This window comes from Podarcis vaucheri (assembly GCF_965113315.1).
Source record: "Podarcis vaucheri genome assembly, chromosome: 1".
Taxonomy (NCBI): domain Eukaryota; kingdom Metazoa; phylum Chordata; class Lepidosauria; order Squamata; family Lacertidae; genus Podarcis; species Podarcis vaucheri.
The window spans coordinates 81,319,257-81,343,395 of record NC_138759.1 but is presented as its reverse complement, the minus strand read 5'-3'; the positions used below and the strand labels follow the sequence as shown (position 1 = coordinate 81,343,395).

At 39.7% G+C, this 24,139-nt stretch overlaps 2 protein-coding genes across 2 annotated transcripts in view; both read left to right on the top strand.

The window, feature by feature from the left end:
* PTDSS2 (phosphatidylserine synthase 2) overlaps positions 1 to 24,139 on the top strand; it is a 42,078-nt gene that overhangs the window by 5,697 nt on the left and 12,242 nt on the right. The window contains exons 2-8 of the mRNA XM_082191585.1: positions 1,903 to 2,004; positions 12,871 to 12,953; positions 16,915 to 16,982; positions 19,220 to 19,354; positions 21,189 to 21,239; positions 22,401 to 22,514; positions 23,293 to 23,411. Coding sequence (XP_082047711.1) covers positions 1,903 to 2,004; positions 12,871 to 12,953; positions 16,915 to 16,982; positions 19,220 to 19,354; positions 21,189 to 21,239; positions 22,401 to 22,514; positions 23,293 to 23,411 — 672 coding nt within the window. The remainder of the gene's footprint in view (positions 1 to 1,902; positions 2,005 to 12,870; positions 12,954 to 16,914; positions 16,983 to 19,219; positions 19,355 to 21,188; positions 21,240 to 22,400; positions 22,515 to 23,292; positions 23,412 to 24,139) is intronic.
* Positions 2,215 to 4,792, top strand: LOC309514338 (inner centromere protein-like). Its single transcript, XM_082191335.1, has one exon. The coding sequence runs from the start codon at positions 2,256 to 2,258 to the stop codon at positions 4,674 to 4,676; it is 2,421 nt and encodes an 806-aa protein (XP_082047461.1). The 5' UTR covers positions 2,215 to 2,255; the 3' UTR covers positions 4,677 to 4,792.

The window sequence follows — 24,139 nt, the reverse complement described above, 5'->3', positions numbered from 1 at the left end:
TTATTTGTTTTCATCCCAAAGCTGCTGGGTCTTCATTGATTTCTGGGAGAAGAATGCCCCAATGCTGAAAATAAGTCATTCAGGGTGATTCTGCCTGTCCTTTGTTTCATACTTAAGAGTTTTTAAAGCAGCTGTCATTCTGTGACTTGCAGAAAATGGAATGGAACATAACTTGGGGACCACATTTCCTTATGTAGGATCCACAAAAGAAAACTAATCTAGTTGTACAGAATTAAACCATAGCTTACTGAACTGGTGGTAATCTCTGCATAGAAGCTAGGTTATGAATGTCCTCTTCCATTCCTTATTGCTGCCATCTCAACAAAGTATATACTATTGCTATTGATAATAAATTGTTTGCCTTTTCTGTTCTTTTGTTAAATGATGCTTGAATATTGGACCCTCTGTTCTCTGAAGTGGCCCACGAGAAATGAAGAAAACTATTGAATGATGATCATCCATCACTCTTTGTGGAATGAATTTCCCATACACTCTATAATGTGTATGTGTTCCAATCTGCTCTGAAGAGTTTGAGGATCCTCTAGAACAGATTGGAGAGCATGCAGAGGGATATAGTGAGCAGAAGAAGAAAGGGAAATCCCATCATGTGAATTGTGTAACACTGCATGCTTATTCTCTTAGAATAATACGCAAAGTGTTTTATATTTGAAACTGGATCTTTATAAATAGGAGTTTTCAGTTTACTGAAAGCTGGTACATGGAAAAGTTGCCAACATGTTTGTGTTGGTTAATGCGGAGAAACAAACCTTTCTAATAATCTTTCGTGTGTTGTGAGCCAGTGTGGTATAGTGGTTAAGAGCGGTAGTCTCGTAATCTGGGGAACCGGGTTCGCGTCTCCGCTCCTCCACATGCAGCTGCTGGGTGACCTTGGGCCAGTCACACTTCTCTGAAGTCTCTCAGCCCCATTCACCCCACAGAGTGTTTGTTGTGGGGGAGCAAGGGAAAGGAGAATGTTAGCCGCTTTGAGACTCCTTAAAGGGAGTGAAAGGCGGGATATCAAATCCAAACTCTTCCAAACTGAAATTCCTTAAAATTGTGCCTCAACTTCCAGTCTTCTGAGTTGAAAAATTGAGTTCCTGCACACTGATTATGCATAGTGTAGTTCTGTTGGTTACAGTGCTCATATTATTTATATACTAAGCTTCAATTTAGTTGTGAGAAGGCAATTGTATTTTCAGAAGCTAAGTTTTATTTACAGGAAAGCTTCCAATGCAGTGTTATGATCCCCTACTTAGCTAAAGATTGACAGCTTTTGTACTAATGCTGTCAGAGTAACTTTTACTACAACCTTTGCCATTCTTTTAGGTCAGTTTGATCACCTTGTTCGGGCGTACGGGCTGTTGCTGCAGCAGTGTCTGTCTGACTGTGCTCAGAATTTTGCCATTTGGAAACTAATTCACTCCTTAGAAATTGGTAGAAAGTGTTCCTCAAGGCTTGATGTTACCATCTGTGCTGCTTGGTTTATTACACTTGCAGGCTGTGGACGATCTGTCTGTGGAAGTTAGAACTAGAACTTTCTTTATGACCTTCCAAAGAGTGTAACGCTTTGGGTTGTTTGAGGAAACTGTTAGTATAGGGTTTGTTTGTTTTTCTCTGAATCAATTATCATGTTCAACTTTTATTTTTATATTTAGTGTATTTTTTTTAAGTGAACTTTTTTTTGAAAAGGTGGTCTATAAATAAGTAAATTTAGCTGCCCTGAACTTTAGATTGGAGGAAGGGTAAATCTTTAATAAATGAAATAAAATAAATACATTTTAATCTGCTGAAGATACTGAGCAACAGTAAATAGTCCTGAAAAATATTATTTGTTGTTGACACTCTCTCTCTCTCTCTCTCTCTCTCTCTCTCTCTCTCTTTCCCCACCCCCCTGTACAATAGGCAAGCACACACCTTAACAGTCCTGTTCATCCTGACCTGCACCCTGGGATATGTGACACTGCTTGAAGAAACCCCACAGGATACAGCCTACAACACAAAGAGGTAACTAGCTGTCACATAAGTGTTGCAGTCAGCTTTTATTGCCAGTTTATTATTAATAGCTAGAGTACCCATTTTTCTTATATTTATTTTTAATTTATTTTGGACTTTGATAAATTTATCAGTCCATTGTACGCATAGCAATGACTCCCCTGTCATTTGTAAAAATAACATCCCCAAATATGTAAATGTGTTTTCTGTATGAGGAGATTCCACAGTTATATCAAAGCTTTAACAACAATGACTGTGTGTGGATGGATGAGATTATTGAAGAGGCTAAAAAGATGTTTACGAGTGGCTCCAGTGATGAACCTGAGCTGATGCCAAAAACACCATCACAGAAGAGTCATAGGAAAAAGAAGCGTTTTTCTTCTGTTAAGAATGATCACTTTGCTACAAAGAGGTTGTCAAGAAGAGACAGTACTCGGTTATTTTCCAAACGGATTACCCGAAGTCGGAAAAACTTGGAAATTAATGTAGAGAATGCCTCCCCTTGTCATCGTGTTACTAGATCTCGGGCTGCCTCATCTGCCAGAGTCTCAGATGCTTCTCTTAAGAAACTATCTTTCAATTTAGCCAAAGATCGGTTACCACTAGTAGTAATCAGTGCTAATGAGAGGCGTAGTGCAGAACTGCAGGCAAAAAAAGTGCTACCTCAGACAGATACAGCTGATTTGACTCTTAAATTATCTGAGGAGGGGTCTCCTATAAAGAGATCACCTTTGACCAAAACTTGCCTTGTGGCGAAAGAAACTCCTGAAGCTGAAATAAAAGAGGGACGGGGAATATGCAAGATGAAAATAGCAGAAGTACCCGGTGCCGCTGAAAACAAAGAATCCAGCACTCAGAACCAAGAACCAAGTGCCCAGAACCAAGAGGACAGCTGGGCTTCTGAATCAGAGGCTGCTCAGAAGTTAAACCAGAGCTCACAAGCACCCACTACTTCAAAAGCAAACCGTCACTCAGTCCGCCTAAGCAGGACCTCCAAGTCCTCCAGAGCCTCTATGGCTGAGAGATACTCACTCAGTACTAAAAGGGAAAGAATGATCCGGAGATCTAGTCGGAAGTCTTTGTCAAAGCGGAAAACATCCCAGCGGTCATTATCTGCTAGGCATGAAAGTTGTCATGTTGCTGTGGCTGAAGAAATTACTGAATCTGGACTGATGATAGAGCCACCATCTCAGAAGGTTGATGAGAACCCTCGCATGTCCCTTCGTTCTCACAAGGCCAGTATGCAAGCAGTTATCAAACCTGTGGAACAAGATGGAGATGACAAAGGGGGAAGTTCTGAAAAGACTGATGAGGTGCAAAAGCAGCCCCAGAGTGCTAGGAGGAAGCCAAGCTATAAAAGAGCAGTTTATGAGGAAGATGGACAGCACTCAGAGGAGGACTTCTCCCCTGCAAGGAAAAGGGCTGTATCTCCGCAGTGCCCTGCCAGCAAAGTTGTCCGTCCTTTCAAGACATTCTTGCATACAGTGCATAAGAACCGAGTGCTCATGATGACCCCTGGCTCTTTGAGTCGAAGTGCAACCATGAAATCATTCATCAAACAAAGCACTCCTATCCAAGCCACTCCCCAGCAAAAGGAAAGAGAACGGTTAGAGTCCCAAAGAAAGAGGGAGGAAGCAGAACAACTAAGGAGGCAGAAACTGGAGGAGGGGAAAAAGCAGCGGCTGGAAGAGATAAAGCGGAAGCGCGAAGATCGCCTTCGCAAGGTGTTGCAGGCTCGGGAACGGGTAGAGCAGATGGAAGAAGAGAAGAGAAGGCGGCTTGAGCAAAAGCTTGCTCAGCATGAGGAGAAAAATGAGAAGGTGCGTGAGGAAAAACTGGCAGAGGACAAAGTTAAGAAGAAGGTAGCTGCCAAGAAGTTGGAAGAACTTGAAGCCCGGCGGAAACAAGAAGAAGATGCCCATAAAAGAAGAGCTCTGCAGCTGGAGGAAGAGCGAAGGCACAAGGAGCAAATGCAGAAAAAAAGGGAAGAAGAGGAACAAGAAAAGGCTAGAAAGATTGCAGAGCAGCATCAGTTGGAACTAGAAAGGGAGAAAAAGCTGTGTGCTGAGAGAGAACTAGAGAAGAGGCGAGAACAGGAGAGGCTCCAAGCACAGCGGGAGCATGAACAGAAAGAGAAGGAGAAGGCTGCTCGGCTGCATAAAGAGGTTTTAGCAGCAGCCAAAGAGAAGGAGCGACTCAGAAAAGAGTTAGAGGAAAAGGAGAGGAAATTGCAGGAACAGCGGCAACAAGAAGAGAAGCGAGAGAAAGCTGCTTCTGAGGCTGAGGCCAAGGCTTCCAGCAAACAACTGAATACAACAGTGGTTATCGAGAACTCTACTAGCTGTAATTCCTACCCGATGACACCACAAGGCCCTAAACAGCCCAAGTTTGATGTGAATAATTATGGAATGGATTTGAACAGTGATGATTCAACAGATGATGAGAGTCAACCCCGCAAGCCCATACCTGCTTGGGCTACTGGAAATCTACTAAGCCAGGCAATCATACATCAGTATTACAAACCAGTTGACACCGCTGCCCTCTTTGGAGTTGTGAAGAGCCCTAAACTAGAAGAAATATTCAAGAAGAGCAAGCCGCGTTACTTCAAACGCACCAGTTCTGCAGTGTGGAACTCTCCACCATTCCCAGGTGGCAGAAATGTACCATATGCTTTAAAGATATGATGTTTTCTAGATCTCATGGATATGTGGTGTTTTTGTTCAAGAAGTGTATTTCTGTTTTAAATGTTGAGTCCCTTTTTTCTTGTTTATATTAATAAATGTTGCACTTCCAAGACAAAGCTTTAACTTTTGTAGTTGTATAAGGAAAAAAGCCTTTTGTTTATTGACTGAATTCCTCTACTTCTATCATGAGATTTAAAAGACTGCCCCAAAGTAAAGTAAATAAAAGGATAAACCAAAAGGCTTCTCCGATAGAGAAGCATTATTAAAATATTCCTATCTGCTGAAAATAAAACAGATTGATGTTTTCTGTAGAGTAAGTCGTACGTAAAATTTGTTAAATAATACTGGGCAGGATTCACCTAGCCAGGATTCACATAATCCGCAGAAGCCCTGTGCAGACTTCTTCTTGCATATTGGGGCTTTCTGCCTCTGTGCAGGTGTGTGTCAGAAGGCTCCCCAGAACAGTGTGCAGGGGGAGGAAGGGGAGGGGTTGTTCCATCTAGCAAAGCTGCAGTGCTTGTGCAGATAGAACGATGGAAGGAGTATGAAGTTTAATTCTACCACAATTATAAAAAAAAATATTGTGGGAACTATAGTTCCTGTGTTACAGTTTTCATTTAACTGGTTCATATTGGAACCACTTACTGAATTTTTGTATATATAAAGCTACTGAACGTGTCTGAATATATTGAAACATGTGCGTGCTACTTGTGGAGTAGTTGGAAATTACGGTGTTGTGGGAGAATAGAAATAATAGGTGACAAGGCTAGTGGCCAGCTATGTTGCTGCCACCTCTCATTTCCCTCCCTGCAATGCCAAATACTACTTTCTCCCACCCACTTTCAGCACAAAGGCTCACCTATGTTACAGTAAGATTATAGGGCTATAGTCAAGCTAATGCGGCATGGCCAGAGTGAATTGTATAATGGTGAAACAAAGACTCGGAGAAGAATGCATATGAAACTCCAGTGGAAATTACAGTACAGTCTGGACAAAACAGGAAATTATGGTCATCAGCTTCAGAGCAGTGCAGGATATTAAACCAGCTTTAAACTGTTGTGGTTTAATACCTTGGTTTGTGTCATAGTTACTGTAATGTCTCAGTTTGAATGAAACAGAAAACTCTTGTTAATTAGAGGTGCACCATGAAAGAAGCAGCAAAGGTCATGTCTTCTCTTATTTGTCACCCCATGATGTATGTAAACTGACTGGCTCTCTTAGGTAAATGTTACCTAGGGCCAGAAAGATATTTCAAAATGGTGGGGTTTTTTTTTAGTTCAGAACTTGCATTAAGTCGGGCTGTATACCTGCAGAACGTTGGCTGCAGGTTCTTGCGTGTATGACAAGTGTAGAATCAACTGATGTTGCATAGCTGATAGATGCACATTATAATAGGTTTTCCCATATACCATTTAAGTTGCAGAAATATAACTGCAAAATACTGTCAAACCTTGGTTCCTGAATGCCTCCGTTATTATACGTTTCGGCTCCCAAATGTAGAAAACCAGTTTTCGAACATTTTCCGGAACCGGAATGTCCGACGCGGCTTCCGCTTGAGTGCAAGAAGCTCTTGCAACCAATTGGAAACTGCGCCTTGGTTGTTGAACGTTTTGGAAGTCGAATGGTCTTCTGGAACAGATTACGTTCGACAACCAAGGTTTGACTTTATTGTGTGTGTGAACTTGGCTATATATGCTTATAAAAGAGAGGCTGGTCTTTAACTACCCTGTTGGAGTTGTTTTTCAGTTGCCTTTATCATGGCAGCAATTTTTATTGTAGGCTTTTGTGGTTCTTTTTATCAAACATCAGTGCTCTTGAAAGAATGTGATGCTATTCTGACATGCCTTCAGTAATATTTGTAAGTGGAAAATTGGTGTGGAAAATTGGAGTGAGTGGTGTCTGTGGAAAATTTCGGAAATGTGTCATCTGTGTATTCTAGAACTTGGAATACAATTGTTCTTGGTTAACTTGGTGAATTTATTTAAAGATGACCTCAGATTTTCATACTGTATTTTGTACTTTGTCATCTTGCACTTTGTAAAGCCACCGTGCTGGTGATATTAATGAATTATTCCAGTTGATCCTAGTTTCCATTTCTATAATAAATGATAGTTATGCCATTCATACCTAAAACTGAATGAGACCCAGTGCTTTTTTTTCCTGGGGGTACGCAGGGGTACGCATACCCCTAAGCATTCTGTGAGTCTAAGTTTGGCCTCATTGAGGGGCAGTATTTCAATATGAGTAGGAAAATGAGAGTACCCCTAAACATTTTTTAAGAAAAAAAGCACTGATGAGACCCCTAAGTAAACTAGCAGATACCAATCCTTACACAAAGTTGGACTAATAGCCAGCTCAGCCTAATAAATCTAAATGCTGGAGAGACAAGGGTTTTTTTCCATCCTGTAACTTAAAATGCCGGAAACATAAGCGGTGAATGTATGTATGCAAACCATATGCTCTTCAACAGAGCTGCAGTTCTTCATTCCAGATGTGAGTAGAGCTATTGAGGGACTCACAGGTTTAGGTTGGAGGTGCACTGATAATGCTGTAAATGGAAGAGTTTCAAATCTTAAGGCCTCTCAGTATATCGTTCTGACCACACTCTGAAGTCTAGAGTAGCACACCTTTCAATCCTCTTTTGGAAGGGCATCCTATTCTTAGTGGTATCTAATGAGGGGCTTTGTCCTAGGGATTCATTGAATAGCTTAGATTTCATGGAGGGTAATACTATCAAAGGCTGCTATGTGTTATCTCCAATCTTGGAAGCAATATGCCTCTGAATTACCACCAGTTGGTGGTAATTGCAAATGGGGGAAAGTGCTGTTTATACTCAGGTCTCGGACGTAGATTTCACCTGGGCATCTCATTGGCTACTATGAGAACAGGATGCGTCTTTGGTTTGAACCAAAGACTCTTCTCATGCTCTCACATTGTTGAATAACCTGAGGTTATCTTTAAGTCAAAAACAATTGACTGCAGATAAAAGAAAGCAACATGATTTGATGGATGTAAAAGATCTAAAAATAATAGATGACATATTTCCTAGATTTCACATTTGGAAACCTATTCTCATCACGAAGGGAAGGGAGTGCAGGGACACAAACTTCATACTGTGACCTGAATTTAAAAAAGTTGAGGCATCTCATAATGTTGTCATTGACTGAGCAGAAGTGATAACCAGTATTTAGCCAATGATTCGTCTGTGTAGGTGGATACAGATATGCAGTTTACTTCCTAATCACATTTTAGATGTCTCTGCAACATCCCCCTTAATGCTGCATTGACTAAGTTGAGCTACTGCTGCAAGCATAGCGTAACATATGACACCACTTACAAAAGAATTGCACTGGCTGCCAGTTCTGTAGTGCTGACCTACAAAGCCCTAAACAACTTGGGCCCAAGTTATGTTTACAGACTACCCAGTCAGTAAAATATTTGAATGAGGCCCTTATGTTTGTGCTACAACCTGCTGAGATCCATCTTGCAGGAATAGGGTAGTGGTCTTTTTCATTGTTACCAAGCCTATAAAACAGCATTGCCTTGTGTGATAAGTAGGCACCAATGGTGCTTTGTTTTGGTGCCTGATAAAAGTTTTTTCCCCAGCCTTCACTTCCCATTAATACCATCTTACTGTAATTTGTACTGGCTCTGTAGCTGCTGTTGTATTGTCTTAATTATTTTTAATGGGCTGAATTCAGCTACCCAGTTCCGTTAGTGAATGCCAGCATGAAGATTCCCACAAGAAGAATGGGGCTCTCTCTTGCACCTCCCCCAAATCTTTTCTGGAGGGTTGGGAGAACCCCCAGAACCGGAGTGGGAAGAAAAATTGTTTTATCAGTTCTGTTGGGCAAGCTAAAATGCTTGGACTTTCTCCTTTGTGCTATATTGAATTCCACCCATTGTATATTCTTAATTGATTGAGTGTTTCGTGAAAGGTGATATAGAAGTAATATTTAAAAATAACTACTGAGCATATCTGCCAGGGAACTGACATCGGAGCCAGAGGCGGAGGCAAGGCTCCCAAGTGATGCTGGAGAAGGGCCCAGCAGGGAGAGAGGCAGCTCATCAGCTGGGGAAGGAAATCAGCGTAACACCAGGGATAAAGGGGGGCAGATGGGGGAATCGGCGAGGGGGCTCCAGGACTCCTCGCCGGAGACCAGCGGGGAGAGCACGGGTCCTCCGCTACCCACACCCTCCCTGCGCAGAAGACTTCCGCGCAGGGAGAGTAGGAGGAGACTTGGGGTCAAACAGCTTTTATGCTGGAAAAAGGTTTAAGAAACGCCCACTGACGGATTCTGCTAGCGACTGAAACAGCCACGAAGTGAAGGGCTGTCCGGACAGAAAAGGTTTAACCAGGCAACCTAGCCAGGAGTGGCGGCAACTTACGCACGAGTAACCCCTATTATTATTACAATATCCTTAATATGTGAGCAGGTTCCAGTGCACTGTGTTGTTGATGTAAGGTGGTGATCAGTGTAATTACATGTGATAAAGTACTATCAGGCAGCAATTAGAAGATGTATTTCTACCCTGTTTCGGTCTTTTTTCCTCTATAAATTAACAAGAAAGCATGCCTAATTCTGCATAAGGGATTAAGAGTTCAAATGGAGGCTGCACTTCAACTTGCTTGTTAACCTGGTGCACCTTGGCTAGCATTATACTCTGGGTATATATCTATAGTTCCAGATCTGAGTGCAGATTTTGTTGCAGTATCATGGTTTGCCACTCAAGGCTGCTGACTTGCTTTTTGGTCTGCACACAGATAATTTAGGTTCCTGCAATTTGAATTGATCTCGCTGCTTTGGTTTTATGGAACGTAAAACCAAATGAAGGCGTAAACCATTCATTTAGTTCTTTAGCTTTTCCATGACGATGTACAGTTTCATAAATAATCTATGTGAATTGGACTCCCTTTATAGAGTTATAAAACTCTAAAACTGCACATAGTCTGATATGTGTGCCTCAAACTTCACATTAGCAATTATCTTTTTACTCAAGAAGCAACATAATTTCAAATTATGGTAAGATAAAAACAGTGATGATTTATAGCAAAATGGATGAATTAAAGCAACATGTTCAATCTAGATTGCCTTCGTGTATTAAATAAAGTGAAACTTAAACAGGGTCTATAAATTGGTTCCGTGTTGTCTTATGACCCAGATGTTGATTTTTAGCATTGGTGTAGGGCAGTATACTTTGTTATAGAGGTCACAAACCTGACTGAATCTGAAGACATGGTGTGGCTTCCAGTAGTTTAGTAGTTTAAACAGTTCATCCTTATAACTAGGTTTCAGTACTATGGTTCAGTAACTTGATTGATTTGAAAATACAGTGGTGCCCCGCAAGACGAAATTAATTCGTTCTGCAATTTTTGTCGTCTAGCGAATTTTTCGTCTTGCGAAGCACGAAATCCCATAGGAATGCATTGAAAATCAATTAATGCGTTCCTATGGTCAAAAAAAGTCCAAACAAAGCCAAATTTGGTACAACCACAGTTTATTAACTGCTCTTTAAAGTCACACATACTGTAAAGAGCAGTTCAAAAATTTAAGGGAAAATAAATTAACTTTATAAACAAAACATGTCTTTGTTTTTAGTCAAAGAAAAAAAGTCGCGAGACGTTTTCGTCTTGCGAAGCAAGCCCATAGGGGAAATTCATCTTGCGAGGCAAATCGCGAACGGAAAAAATTTTCGTCTAGCGAGTTTTTTGTATTGCGAGGCATTCGTCTTGCGGGGCACCACTGTATTTCTATCTATTTTAGTTATTAAAACTTTTGTGGTAACTTACAGCCACACTAAATAAGGTGATAGCCAACTAAGTCAGACTCAAAGTAGACCTGTTGAAATCATAGACTTGAGTTAGTATCATTTATTCCAATTGATCTACTCTGAGTATTACTAAATTGAATATCGCTCTGTAATTGTGGCTTGTGTACTGGAAATAATAATAATAATAATAATAATTTTTTATTTATACCCCGCCCTCCCCAGCCAAGGCCGGGCTCAGAGCGGCTTACAAGCAATAATAAAAACAAGATGAATGATTACAACTTAAAAACAAAAATAAAATACAACATTAAAATAATGGAACATTAAAATATTAAAATGTAGCCTCATTGTAGGAGAAGGAAAAGAAAAAAGAAAATGGGGGGGGGGAATCAAATTGGCTCCAAGCCAAAGGCCAGGCGGAACAACTCTGTCTTACAGGCCCTGCGGAAAGAAATCAGATCCTGCAGGGCCCTGGTCTCATGAGACAGAGCGTTCCACCAAGTTGGGGCCAGTGCTGAAAAGGCCCTGGCTCTGGTTGAAGCCAATCTAACTTCCTTAGGGCCTGGGACCACTAGGGTGTTGTTATTTATGGACCTTGAGGCTCTCCGTGGGGCATACCGGGTGAGGCGGTCCCGTAGGTACGAGGGTCCTAGGCCGTGAAGGGCTTTAAAGGTTAAAAGCAGCACCTTAAATCTGACCCTGTACTCCACCGGGAGCCAGTGCAGCTTGTAAAGCACTGGATGAATATGCTCCCATGGCAGAGACCCCGTGAGGAGCCTCGCTGCAGCATTCTGTACCCGCTGGAGTTTCTGGGACAGCTTCAAGGGCAGCCCCGCATAGAGCGAATTACAGTAGTCAAGCCTGGAGATGACTGTCGCATGGATCACTGTGGCCAGGTCGGGGCGGGAAAGGTAAGGGACCAACTGCTTGATGCGGCGAAGGTGGAAAAATGTCGCCTTGGCTGTTGCTGTAACTTGCGCCTCCATGGAAAGGGAGGCGTCAAGGATTACACCCAAACTCTTAACGGAAGGCAATGGCACTAACTGGGCCCCCTCAAGAGAAGGGAGTTGGTCCCGCATCCCCATACCATCCCAACCCAGCCATAAATATTAGGTTGACTTTTTTAAAGGATTAATTCATGTGTGCAGAAATAGAATATGTTACAGCCTTTTCCAGACAGTTTTAAAGTGCGAAGGAGATCACATATGCCTATGGAAAACTAGTATGTAATTAGCCAGACCTGTTGATCTATGACTATGCCTCACTCCCCTTTTAGCTACACATTACGGAGGCTGAATATTACCTGTGCTTCCCCATAACATTTATGAGCCAAGTAACTGTTTATGGTATGAATGACAAATGGAAGCATGTCAGATTGTATAAAGGGGACTTCCCATGTTGCAGATGACCAGGCAAGTTAATTATAACTCAGCTACAGACTGGTGGATCCATACCCAAACATGCAGTTCGCTTGGGACTTCCATCCCCTTGCTACCTTTATCAGCTTTGGCACATTGAGTAGGGAAGAAGCTGCCTGGTAGACTTCTCAGGGGGTCCCTGCTAGGAAGGAATTCAGCTGCTACCAAAGCAGGTAGCAATGACCTCATAAGGTCTTGATTCTCAGCAAGACCTCATTAGTGTCCATGGGAAATAATTTCAGTGTTAGAAACTCAGATAAATAAGCTAGACACCAAATGGCTCCTTAAACCAGGGTTACAGTTGCCAAAATGAAATGTCTAGTTGGCATTTTGGAGCCAGACAGCTTGAAAGTTGTATTTTTCAATACAACTTTCTGGTTCCTGAAATTTGTTCTGATTGTACAGATAAAATACTGTGGATAGAATTCTAAAGGATGTGTTGTTAGTGCAAGATCTAAAGATCCCCAGACATGCACCATCTGAGGGTGGAGACATCAGGCACCCAGGTACCCAGGAATCTTCACTTGATTGTAAGAGGCCAATAGCCAGGTACAAAATGCGCCTAGTGCCCTGCGAATTTCAAACTCTGAATCATTCCCTTCTTGATATGGCCACACCAAAAGCAGAAGCTGTGGAAATTGAATTGTGCCAACTGCTTGACTGATCTGAATAAGATTTTTAAGAACCGACCTGCCTTTCAATTTTAAGAGAATCAGTGTTGTATCTTTTGGTTTTTCTCAAAAGGATTTGCGAACAGCTTTTAGTAGGTAAGAAGAGTTAATATTGAGCCAGGCAAAATCAGTTTTCTTCCCTGTTGCATGCTTTTGACTACTAAAATGTATCTAAAGCAACCTATTTATCACAGAGTATGAACTTTCAGTCTTCAAGACTAGACTGCCTTCAAATAGTTTTTCTGATTTTAGATGTTCTATGGACTTTCAAAAGACATATTTAACAAAAACCATTCATGAACAGATGTAAATTGAAAGTGTTTTTTTTTTCAGAGGTATTGTTGCCAGCATTTTAGTTTTCTTGTGTTTTGGAGTCACTCAAGCAAAAGATGGGCCATTTTCAAGACCTCATCCAGGTAATCAAAATTGCTCATATCATAAAACTTCTCTTGATAATGATGCACTTGGTAAAATGGCTCCTAATGGTTATATGTAAATGTTGAAAGTAGTAACCTATGTTTCATAGCCTGTATCCCCTAGGGATTTCATTATCAGAATCTAGCATAGTTTTCAGAAGTCCTCATCTGACTGCTCATTAGTCACTTAACAGATGACATATTTTACCGTACTTAATTGAATCTAATGCTCACCTTTTTTGGCCAAATTACATTGCGAAAATTAAGGTGTGCATTAGATTTGATGGCACATTTACTTTCGTCAGCAAATACTTTTTTTTGGTTTCAAGGTTCTGAAAATTGAGGTGCGCATTAGATTCAGTGGTGCATTAGATTTAAGTAAATAAAGTATTTGCTATAAAAATGTAAGAAGAACCTGCTAGATCAGGCCAGTGGTGTATGTGTATGTAGGCTGGAGAACTGCAACTGCAGAGCATCGTGGAACAAACATTCCACTTAGTGAGTGCTTAAGAAAAGGACACATTTCAGTTATCTATTTCAGATTTAGATTATACCTGGAAAAGGTGTGTGTGTCCCCCGGCCTTACCTTGAGTAAGAGAGGCAGGCAAAGAGAGCACTAAATTTGTGCTCCTGTTCCACTGTCTACCGCCTGCCCCCAATTCCACAAGTCCATCTGCCACCAGCCACCCTGTGGAAAAGACTGTGGGATAGAAAGAGACGCAGGCAAAGAATAGCCTTCTCCAGCTGGACTATTGTCTTTCCCACAATAGGGTTGTCTACTATTGAATGCCCTGTGGGAAAGATCCTGATGACTTGTTACATTTTTATATTTTTGTGACTTTATTAATGTATATTGTTGTTACAAATTCTTTCACGTATCCTTGAAGATGTGACATAAATAATTATATTGAAAAGGGAAGTTGATGGAAAATGTGTGGTTCGTATTTGGCTAAACACCATTCTGCAGATTTGTAAAACTGAAAATGATAAAAAAAGCATTAAGGTATTTAACACCAATGTATTTACTGTATTCACCATCCTTCACTTGAAGTTTTGCTAAACATGGTAACATGATAAATGTTTTGCATCACAAAGACAGCTTCCTCTGTGGGAAGTTTTACACACAAACACTGTTCTTCAGAGCATTAATATTTTTGTCTGACATTTTATTTCATTAGTCAGAAGTACAATAGAAATATTGTTGTAGACAATTTGCTGAAGTATGCTACTGTGATGCAAGAGTGCAACAGTATAGCTCTTATTTGTTTAGATAGCACATTATCCTTGTTTCTTGTTTTAAAAATGTATTACATTTATATAATTGCAGCTTAACAAATACAATCATTTTTTTTAAAAAAATGACATTTTTATTTGAAAATATAACAGAAAAAATAACAAACCAAATATAAATAACAACAAAAATAAGATTGTCAGCTGATATTAACATTAAGAATATTCTGACAATTCTGATATAAACATATGATATAATTCTGATATAAATTCTGATATAGGTAATTCAAATGTCCAAATAGGTGTCTAAACAGAATTTACAATTAAGAAGTTGTTCATTCAAATGTAAAGGACAGTGAGATTCAAACCACTAACAGATAGATGGTAGGTTGTCCATCCAACTTCTCAGTATAGATCTTTTAGCTACCATAAGGTTCTCAAACCCACTTTTGTTGCCTGTCTGTTATTCAACACATCACAGAAATATAATTTATGAGTATGTGAACATTTGCAAAAAAATTCTCCAAAACAAAGTTGATAAAGCGCTGTAATTTATGCCCAGAAAGAAACATCACAGAACGTGTCCATTCCATATGCCTCAAGAAAGCATTTTCTGGTTACATCAATTCAGTTCTTGTATTACATGCTTGGGATATCCATCACCACAGATTCCCTTGTATAATGCCAATTCCAATAAGAATTAAAAAGAATCAAATGTTTTTGAAGTATTTTTATTGTTGATTATTCCTTTTCATAATAGTTTATATTGTGTAATTTTATTGAGTATCTTAAAGTCCTAGATTTTATTCTGGTCTGTTGAGCATATTCTGTCCATTTTCCATACCAGTGCATTCAGTATCTAGAGATTCATAGAATTGTAGCGTTGGAAGGGAATAACCAAAATGCATTCATTTCTGTGTATCTGTTGTTTTGTGAATTTCCAAAGCATGATTATTGTATTCAATATTGTATTATTTCATATTCACTCCCCCCCCCCCATTTTTTAAAACAACATTCCTACAGTTGTGCAGAGGGTGGACCCATAGATTTTTCTGTATACCTAGCAAATGACTGATACTGTTAAGTATCCTCATTTTCAAATTAATGTTAATTTTCTTTGTTTGTTTGTTGAAGGAGAATGAGTATGCAGACCTTACAGTGCAATCCTATGCTTGTCAACTCTCAAATCAGGCCTACTTTGGTCAGTGGGTTTATTCCCTGGCAGGCATGTTCAGAATTGCAGTCTTTGTCACATAATGTGATTCTGTGAGTCACTTGTCAACAAACTGAGTGCTTTAAACACTCATAGTACTGGTTTTGAAGCAAAACATAATGAAAAACAATTTAGAAATTGTAACTCAGTGCTGACCTTCACTGTTAGAAATGTTACCTTTTCTATGAGAAGAAAAAGGCAACTTGATAGAATGGAGACGCTTTTGGAAATATTGAATGGGTGGATCATCTGAAAATGGTTCAAAAGGAATAAGTGGCCAATTTTCACCCTCCCCCTCCTGAGTTAAGCATTATTTTCAAACATTGCACACATCTCTGCAATTACATAAAATGATTTCCAAAACTGCTTGGAAAGCATAAAATAATCTGCTTTCTACAGAGCAACAAAGCTATTAGAGAAAGGACATTTCAGCTAGTCTGTCGTCTGAACTTGAGTAGTGAAGAAGACATAAGGCTGTTAATGAGAGTGCTAGAATAAAAGAATAAATGAGTGATCTGTCACTGAAGAGAAATGAGTGCTAATTAGGGATGCATGAGCATTCCTATGGTTGCCCTGAATGGAGCTTGATCTTTTCAAATGCTCCTTGTGAGCAGCCACAGAACAGAACACGAATAGGCACTACAAAACTACAAACCTTTTTTGGGTGAGACAGTGATGGGTGTTCCTGTTCCAAGCAGGGGACTAGGGCTGGAACTGGCCCTTTCATTCTTCCTACCCCACCATCCTGGGATTACAGTTCCTAGCATTCCTGACAGAAAAATGACCCTGTAAATTAGGTCTTGCATTTGTGAGGCAAATGAGGACCTTTTCACAGCAGGGGCCTGTGTGTGGGCATTTGAACTATACTTACCATATCCTAGTTTTAACAAGTGCATTACAGTGTGTTAGTTGCGGAAGTCTCATAATTAAGTTGCCAAAACAGGAGTAGTTAAAAATAGCAATGCTGTGAGACACTTTGAAGAAAGCTTAGTAAATGTTTATAATTTGAGATGTGTCTGAGGAACACTGCCTATGCTGGTTGTTCATTCATGAGATACTTAAATGGAATATCTAAAACTATCATAATAAAATCAGAACTGATATTTTTTGCCAGAGTGGAAAATCTGAGCTACATCCATCTAGCCTTCTATTCCTTAAAACTGGGACCATTTTCATCAACTATGGGCGGAACAAAGAGAGAACTTGTTTAGCAAGGGTATTATCAGATATCAGATTTTGAAAGGTCATCTTGTCTTCCTAAATATGACACTGGTAGGCAGCTATTAAATATGTATGTGAACCTTGTTTCAAAGGAATAGAACAAGATTATGTTGTGCAAAAACAATCCTTGATTATAAATAAATGTGGATAATTGAAAAAATGTGGGTTCCTAGCAGCACATTTCAAATCTTGTTTAGTATTGTGTTGAAAGCATAATCACTCCATAATTTGAAATACATTCTGCACTAAAGATACCCATTTATGTGTATGTTCTGATTTTCTTGCTTGTTCTTTTAGCCTACTGGAGGTTTTGGCTGTGTGTCAGTGTAGTGTATGAGCTTTTCCTCATCTTCATACTTTTTCAGGTAAGGATTTAAAAATTGCATCTTTTATGCAGTTTATTGGGGATTTTAAAAGAAGTTTTGTAAAAGGTAACAAACATGAACAATAAAATGGGAAGTTTTCTTTAAAAGGAAGCGTGCCAACATAGAAAGCTCTCTTTATACCAGACCAGATCACCAGTCCATCTAGTTCAATATTATCTACTCTTGACTGGCTGCAGTTCTCCAGCGACCTACTTTTTACTGGACCCATCAGGATTTTAATCAGGCACCTTCTGCCTATAAAGCATGTGCTTTGCCTTATGCCCCCTCCCATAATACAATTTGTATAATTTAATTCTTCATGGAATCCCTTGTTGTTATTTAGTCGTTTAGTCATGTCCGACTCTTTATGACTCCATGGACCAGAGCACGCCAGGCACTCCTGTCTTCCACTGCCTCTTGCGGCTTGGTCAAACTCATGTTCGTAGCTTCAAGAACACTGTCCAACCATCTCGTCCTCTGTCGTCCCCTTCTTCTTGTGCCCTCCATCTTTCCCAACATCAGGGTCTTTTCCAGGGAGTCTTCTCATGAGGTGGCCAAAGTATTGGAGCCTCAGTTTCAGGATCTGTCCTTCCAGTGAGCACTCACGGCTGGTTTCCTTCAGAATGGAGAGGTTTGATCTTCTTGCAGTCCATGGGACTCTCAAGAGTCTCCTCCAGCACCATAATTCAAAAGCATCAGTTCTTCGGCGACCAGCCTTCTTTACGGTCCAGCTCTCACTTCCATACATCACTACTGGGAAAACCATCGCTTTAACTATACGGACCTATATGGCATCCCTACAGTCTAATATAAGAGAATGTACCTGTGCAGAATGTTACTGAGAGCTGTCAGAAGAGGAGGTATCCACTCTTCTCAAGGCAAGGGGATTATTGCTTCCACACTCAGTTTCTTTCACACATCCATGTAAACAAAAGCCAAGGAAGCTTCTGTCAGGACTTTTCCCTCTGGCTAGGTAGGTAGTTCTTGGCAAAAGTGTTTGGGTAGCAGTCTCGTATCTTGCATGGGATTTCCTGAGAACTGTTAAGCTTATCACAGCACCTTATGCTACATGGGGACAAGTCTCTCAGAACACTGGGAGAGTATTTTAGCTACTATTTCACTTGCAAGTAAACCAGGAAAGCACTTCTTGGTAATTCCATAGGTTGTGAAAATTCTTATTCTTGATTTCAGTGTTCCCAGTTGAGCCTATTCCCTGCAGAAATGCCATAATAATCTAGGTCTGCTTCTGTGAGAGTGCCCCTCCCCACTCTGAACAGCTCCAGAGGTTCCAGGCAGGCTCAGATACTCTTTACCTGTCAGGTGTGTCACAACCATGGGACTTAAATACTACCAGCTTTGTTGTGGCCATGTACCTGCCCATCTGTTTTGAGTCAAAGCAATTATTTCTAGATGTGGATCTATTCACCCTTTCCAAAAAAGGAAAGGGAACTGCCTGAGCCAAGCTTTTTTCCCTCCCTTTGAAAATGGAGCCTATACTTTCAAGGGTGAGAACCATAAGCACAACTTCCCTAAAGCAGTCCTTTGTTAACAGGTGGCCTATTGGACTGAGTAATGTTCCTATGTGTTGCTCTTACACTCTTAGTTCTAGTCTCCTGTAGCCAAGTGCCAGTTATTTGAGAGAAGATTTCACTTTCACCTCAAATGCTGAAGGATCTCGGGTAGCTTGCTTCTGTCGTTCAGGAAGCAAAGGTGCTTGTTGTTAATGAAGCATGTTCTATGGGTGCCACAATTAGGGGTGGAGTGCAGAGTACACTTAGGAGAGTGCTGCAGTAATTTTATTTTATTTATTTAATAAAGTTTATATACCGCTTGATTGTAAAAAACCATTACAAAAAGAAAAACCATTAAATCAAGAAAATATTACAATACGTTAAAACATACAAAAAGTTAAAATACTAAAACAGATTAAAATTCGCATCAGCATTTCTAAGCATCTGGGTAGGCTTGTCTAAGCAATGTTTGTAGAAGGTACTGAAAAGAATACATTGAGGGGACTTTTATCTGTCTTTAGTATTGTCTTGTCTTTAAGCAGTGAATGGACACAGGGCTTTATCCAATCTCTTATTTAAGGTAATGAAACCAAATGTACTTGACTCTTCCACCTGTGTTGCCATCTTAGAAAATGTTAAAATTACTATTCAAGAACAGTACAATATTTTGTCACATTAGTACTTGTTTTAACTGTTTCTTACTAATAGATGTGCTTAATTCTTTAGACTGTACATGATGGAAGACAGTTTATGAAATTCATTGATCCAAATTTAGGAGTCCCCTTACCAGAAAGAGATTATGGTGGAAATTGCCTTATATATGATCCAGACAATGGGACAGATCCCTTTCACAATATTTGGGTAAGAGACTGAAACTGAAATATCTGATTTAGCACTGAAGCTGATCTAAAAATTTGTGTTTGTAGGATGTATCATTTGGTATTTGTGCTTAATGACAATACATCACCTGCCTCATAACCGCTAATGTGTATTCTGTAATTCCATACAAGTGAAGAATTCAGATTCCTGAGAATCTCAGGCTTTACTAAAAAACAAAACAAAACAAAACAAACCCACACAAAACCAAGCTTTCAGCATTTTTAGCTGGTATGATAAAATGTGAGTATGCAGTGCCTAGATTAAATACCCATAGTCATAGAAGTTGTTGAGCACTGTTTTCAGATATTTTCAGATATCAGTGGGTTGAAGATTGAGCATGTATAGCTTGCCCCCCACCTCCATGGCTAGTTAGAAACAAAACAAATTGTGTAAAATAATCAAAATTTCACAGATCTATATTTGGGATTCAGCAATTCTATGCATGAAATTCTGTTGTTGTTGTTGTACAAAATATACACATGCTGCTTATAACTACCAGCTGACCCTTCTATTGACCAGATAGTGCTATCCGTTTGCCTGTAACATAACTATGCACTTTAGAAGTGGGATTAAATTATTTAATTGCTCTTTGCAATTCAAAGTGTACGGATGTAAAACTATACCCTTTCTCTGTTGCTGTTAAAGTACATATCTGCCTTAGCATTTCAAAGCTAGAATATTTTACCTGCTCAGACTTAAGACTATAGAAAAAGAATAGGCTACTATCCAAGTCAAGTGTTACTGTGTTCTGGGGTTCAGAAATCTTGTCTGATTTTAGGAGGCACGTGGCAGTGAGAAAGGAAATATACAAGAGCCTCTGGATCAGCAAATTCTGCTTAAAATGTAGAGGCTATCACAATACCTCCACTGCAAATGTCTGTACTTAGCTTGCTATGGTGCTCCTTGCCAAAAGGAAAACATTGTGGCAAAGAAATCATACATTTCCTAAGAGGGCTTAGCTATCAGTAGAAAATGTAATCCTTTGCCAGCTGATTGTGCCAAATTCTGCCTTCGTCCACCACCATTTTGTGAATGGCTTTGCCTCTGCACCACTGTTTTGAAACTGACTGGCTTCAATTTTCAGCCATCTCAAGTAGGTGGGGTAGAAAATTTGAAAACCTCTGATCTAAGATACAAGGCACTATTCTGTCAAAATTGAAATGTTACAAAAATTTGGGAGAAAAAGAATTAGATTTCCCAAAAATGCAATTAAAACAATGGATTAAAATTTATTTTGGGTTAGCGTTGTTGCCTTCCTGGATGAATATTTGCATTTTAAAAAGGTAAAGGTACCCCTGCCCGTACGGGCCAGTTGTGTCCAACTCTAGGGTTGTGCGCCCATCTCACTCTATAGGCCGGGGGCCAGCGCTGTCCGGAGACACTTCCGGGTCACGTGGCCAGCGTGACAAGCTGCATCTGGTGAGCCAGCGCAGCACACTGAACGCCGTTTACCTTCCCGCTGGTAAGCGGTCCCTATTTATCTACTTGCACCCGGGGGTGCTTTCGAACTGCTAGGTTGGCAGGCGCTGGGACCGAACGACGGGAGTGCACCCCGCCGCGGGGATTCGAACCGCTGACCATGCGATCGGCAAGCCCTAGGGACTGAGGTTTTACCCACAGCGCCACCCGCGTCCCTTTGCATTTTAGACATAAGCAATAAAAGTATTGCCTTGTTAAAATTGACAGTATGTTTGTATCTAAAATATCTGATAAACTTTATGGGAAATACTCCAAACTGCAACCTAGTAATCAGTGAACTAGTTACCTTATAAATGGGTCTAATCTGTGTAACCCAGTTTTTCTGCTTGAATTAAAGGACAAACTAGATGGATTTGTTCCTGCTCATTTCCTTGGCTGGTATATAAAGGTGAGAATCGGTCCTTTTTGTGTTCAGCTCTTGTTAGCCTTTGCAGCTTGACTGCTTCTCCTTCAATGTTACCCGTGTGCAAAATCAATTATGTCAGGCACTCATCTGTGAAAACATTTAAACTGTGTTTGTTCAACTTCAACTATTTCTTACTATACTGGGTCATTAATTGCCTTCAAGGCTAGGAATCTTTTTACATGTTGTGTCCTCACATTTTGATACATAAACCTCTAAACCTCTGCATGTTAACAGCAACATATTTATTTGTCTGGAGTAGACCTGTTGAAATCAATGGACATAGGCAACCACTGATTTCACTGAGATTACTCAGAATATGATTTTCTTGGATATTACCTATTGTCAACAGTTGACTTCAGAAGTTAGTTTAATGACTTAATTGCAACTATGGGGGAACATTTGCTTAACATGGAATTTTGCATGATGTTCTCATGTTGCTGCATCATCATCATAGTGCTCCATTAGGACAGCGCAACAACATCTGTATTTTTATATAGTTGTCATGGATATTTAGCCTTTCTCTTCCAGGTAAAATGCTGATTGTGCTGCTCAGTATTTAATTTCAAAATTAAAGCAGCCCAGCCACCCATTGGCCCCTCGGTGAAAGGCAACTTCTTTCAGTTGAGTAGCTTGTTAAACCTTCTGCTTCATCTGCTTTGTGACTTACAGGTACATGCAAGTGGCTAGTTTGGTAATCTTTTCTGCTCTTTTTGACTAAAACTAGAATATTGGATAGTTGATGCAGAGTTTGTCCCTGCAGGATAAACATGAATAGTACTTTCAGATCAAAATGGAAACATCCTTGAGAGTCACCCCAGGTTTTTGAAAGATGCCTGAAAACTTAAAGAATAGTTCTGTCTTCTGCTTGAAAATATGTTTACCAGTCTGTGCTGCTCATGGTTATAAGGTCTTCTGATCCGCTTGTCTGGAACTGCTGATCTTCAAAGGAGCACAGAAATCTGGTGTGCAGCCTACTATACTGTTATCCGCTATGGCTGCAAGCTTTCCCCGCTATATTTAACTCAGACTATTCTGAACCCTTTGTAGAGCACACTATATAATGCTTGTTCCTTTATTTAGTAACTCAAGATTTTGAATACTCTGTAGGATTAACTTTCCTTTTCATTTTTTAAACCCTTTCAGACATTAATGATTCGTGATTGGTGGATGTGCATGATTATCAGTGTAATGTTTGAATTTCTGGAGTACAGTCTGGAACATCAGCTCCCAAACTTCAGTGAATGTTGGTGGGACCATGTGAGTACTGTTCTCTAAAGAAATATGCTAATGGCTCAAATTACTATGCCAAGAATCTACTTTAGGTGCTTTAGTTACTAATGTGAATAGCATTAGGTGGATGGGGGGGTTTCTTTTTCTTTCTTTTTTTAATCCTTGCTATCTGAAATCCAGGTAGTTCTAAACTGTAATATTGTCTGTATGAATTACCTTTTTGTGTATGCTAGTTAAATGTCTGCTATATGGCATGCATGAAAAAGACTTATGGTAGTTTATGGACTCTTCCCAGTAAATATATTTCCTGTGTTTGGACATAGCAATGAGGAATGCGCAAGAGGAATTAACCTAGGACACTGCAGCTGTGAGGAGGGAATTGGAAGCTTTTGTTTCAGTTTTTTGGTAGCTGCAGATTAAAATTACTTTGAACCCTAAAATATGGTTGGTCTTAACTATAGTATAGCAGAACTAACCAGCTTGATAAGCATAGCTTAGAAGTTGGCTTGCTTTACTAAACCCATAGTTAAGACTTAGCCACATGAGAGCAAAAGCATTTACCTCTATTGTTTACTAACCACATCTTGAGAAATGTCATTTCTTGTCCCCTTTGGATATACAACAATCATTTGAAATAATTTGTAGCATGTGTTAAGTACATATCAGAATTGTGCAAAATTTTGTTGAAAACCTAATTTAATAGAAAGCAAATGTAAAGTATATGCTTGTGAATCCACACTACTGCTAAAGCTATGCCATAGAATTTGTAGTGGTGGTTTGAGTTAGTTTTTCTTTTCTTTTTAAGTGGATTATGGATGTAGTAGTATGCAATGGACTTGGCATTTATTGTGGAATGAAGACTTTGGGGTGGCTTTCTTTGAAAACGTATTCATGGCAAGGACTTTGGAACATTCCGACATACAAGTACGTTAAATGATAAAATTTCATACCTAAATGAAATAACTTTTAATTCTATGTATGTTAATGTAACCTATTTATTTTCATTTGGGTTGTTATAGTCATTTCATTCTGATACAGACTAGGACTAATCTAGAGTAAATTATTTATTGCATTTCACAGAGGCGTTGCTCAAAAAGAGTCTTAAGGTGACTAACAGTCAATATCCAATATACATGGAATTGTGTAATGTCAATATGAAGTTCACAGCGTGTACGGCATTAAGGGAAAACCTGTGGAAAGTGATCTACAGGTGGTATCACACGCCAGTGAAGCTAGCTAAGATTTATAGGTTGAAGAACAAAAGATGCTGGAAATGTGGGGAGGTAGAAGGCGACTTCTATCATATGTAGTGGTCATGCAGCAAAGTGAAAGGCTTTTGGGAATCAATCTATAATGAGCTTAAAAAAAATTTCAAATACACTTTTCCCAAAAAGCCCGAAGCTTTTCTGCTAGGAATGACGGGCAAAGAAATTAAAAAAGAAGATAAAACATTATTTTTATACGCCACAACAGCCGCAAGAACTATGTTAGCACAAAACTGGAAAACGGAGGTAATACCCACTATAAGTGACTGGCAGGTTAAAGTGATAAACTATGCCGAGCTGGCTAGAATAACAGGAAGATTAAGGGATCAAGATGAACAGAAATTTCATGATAATTGGAACAAATATTTGATGTATATTGGAACTAAA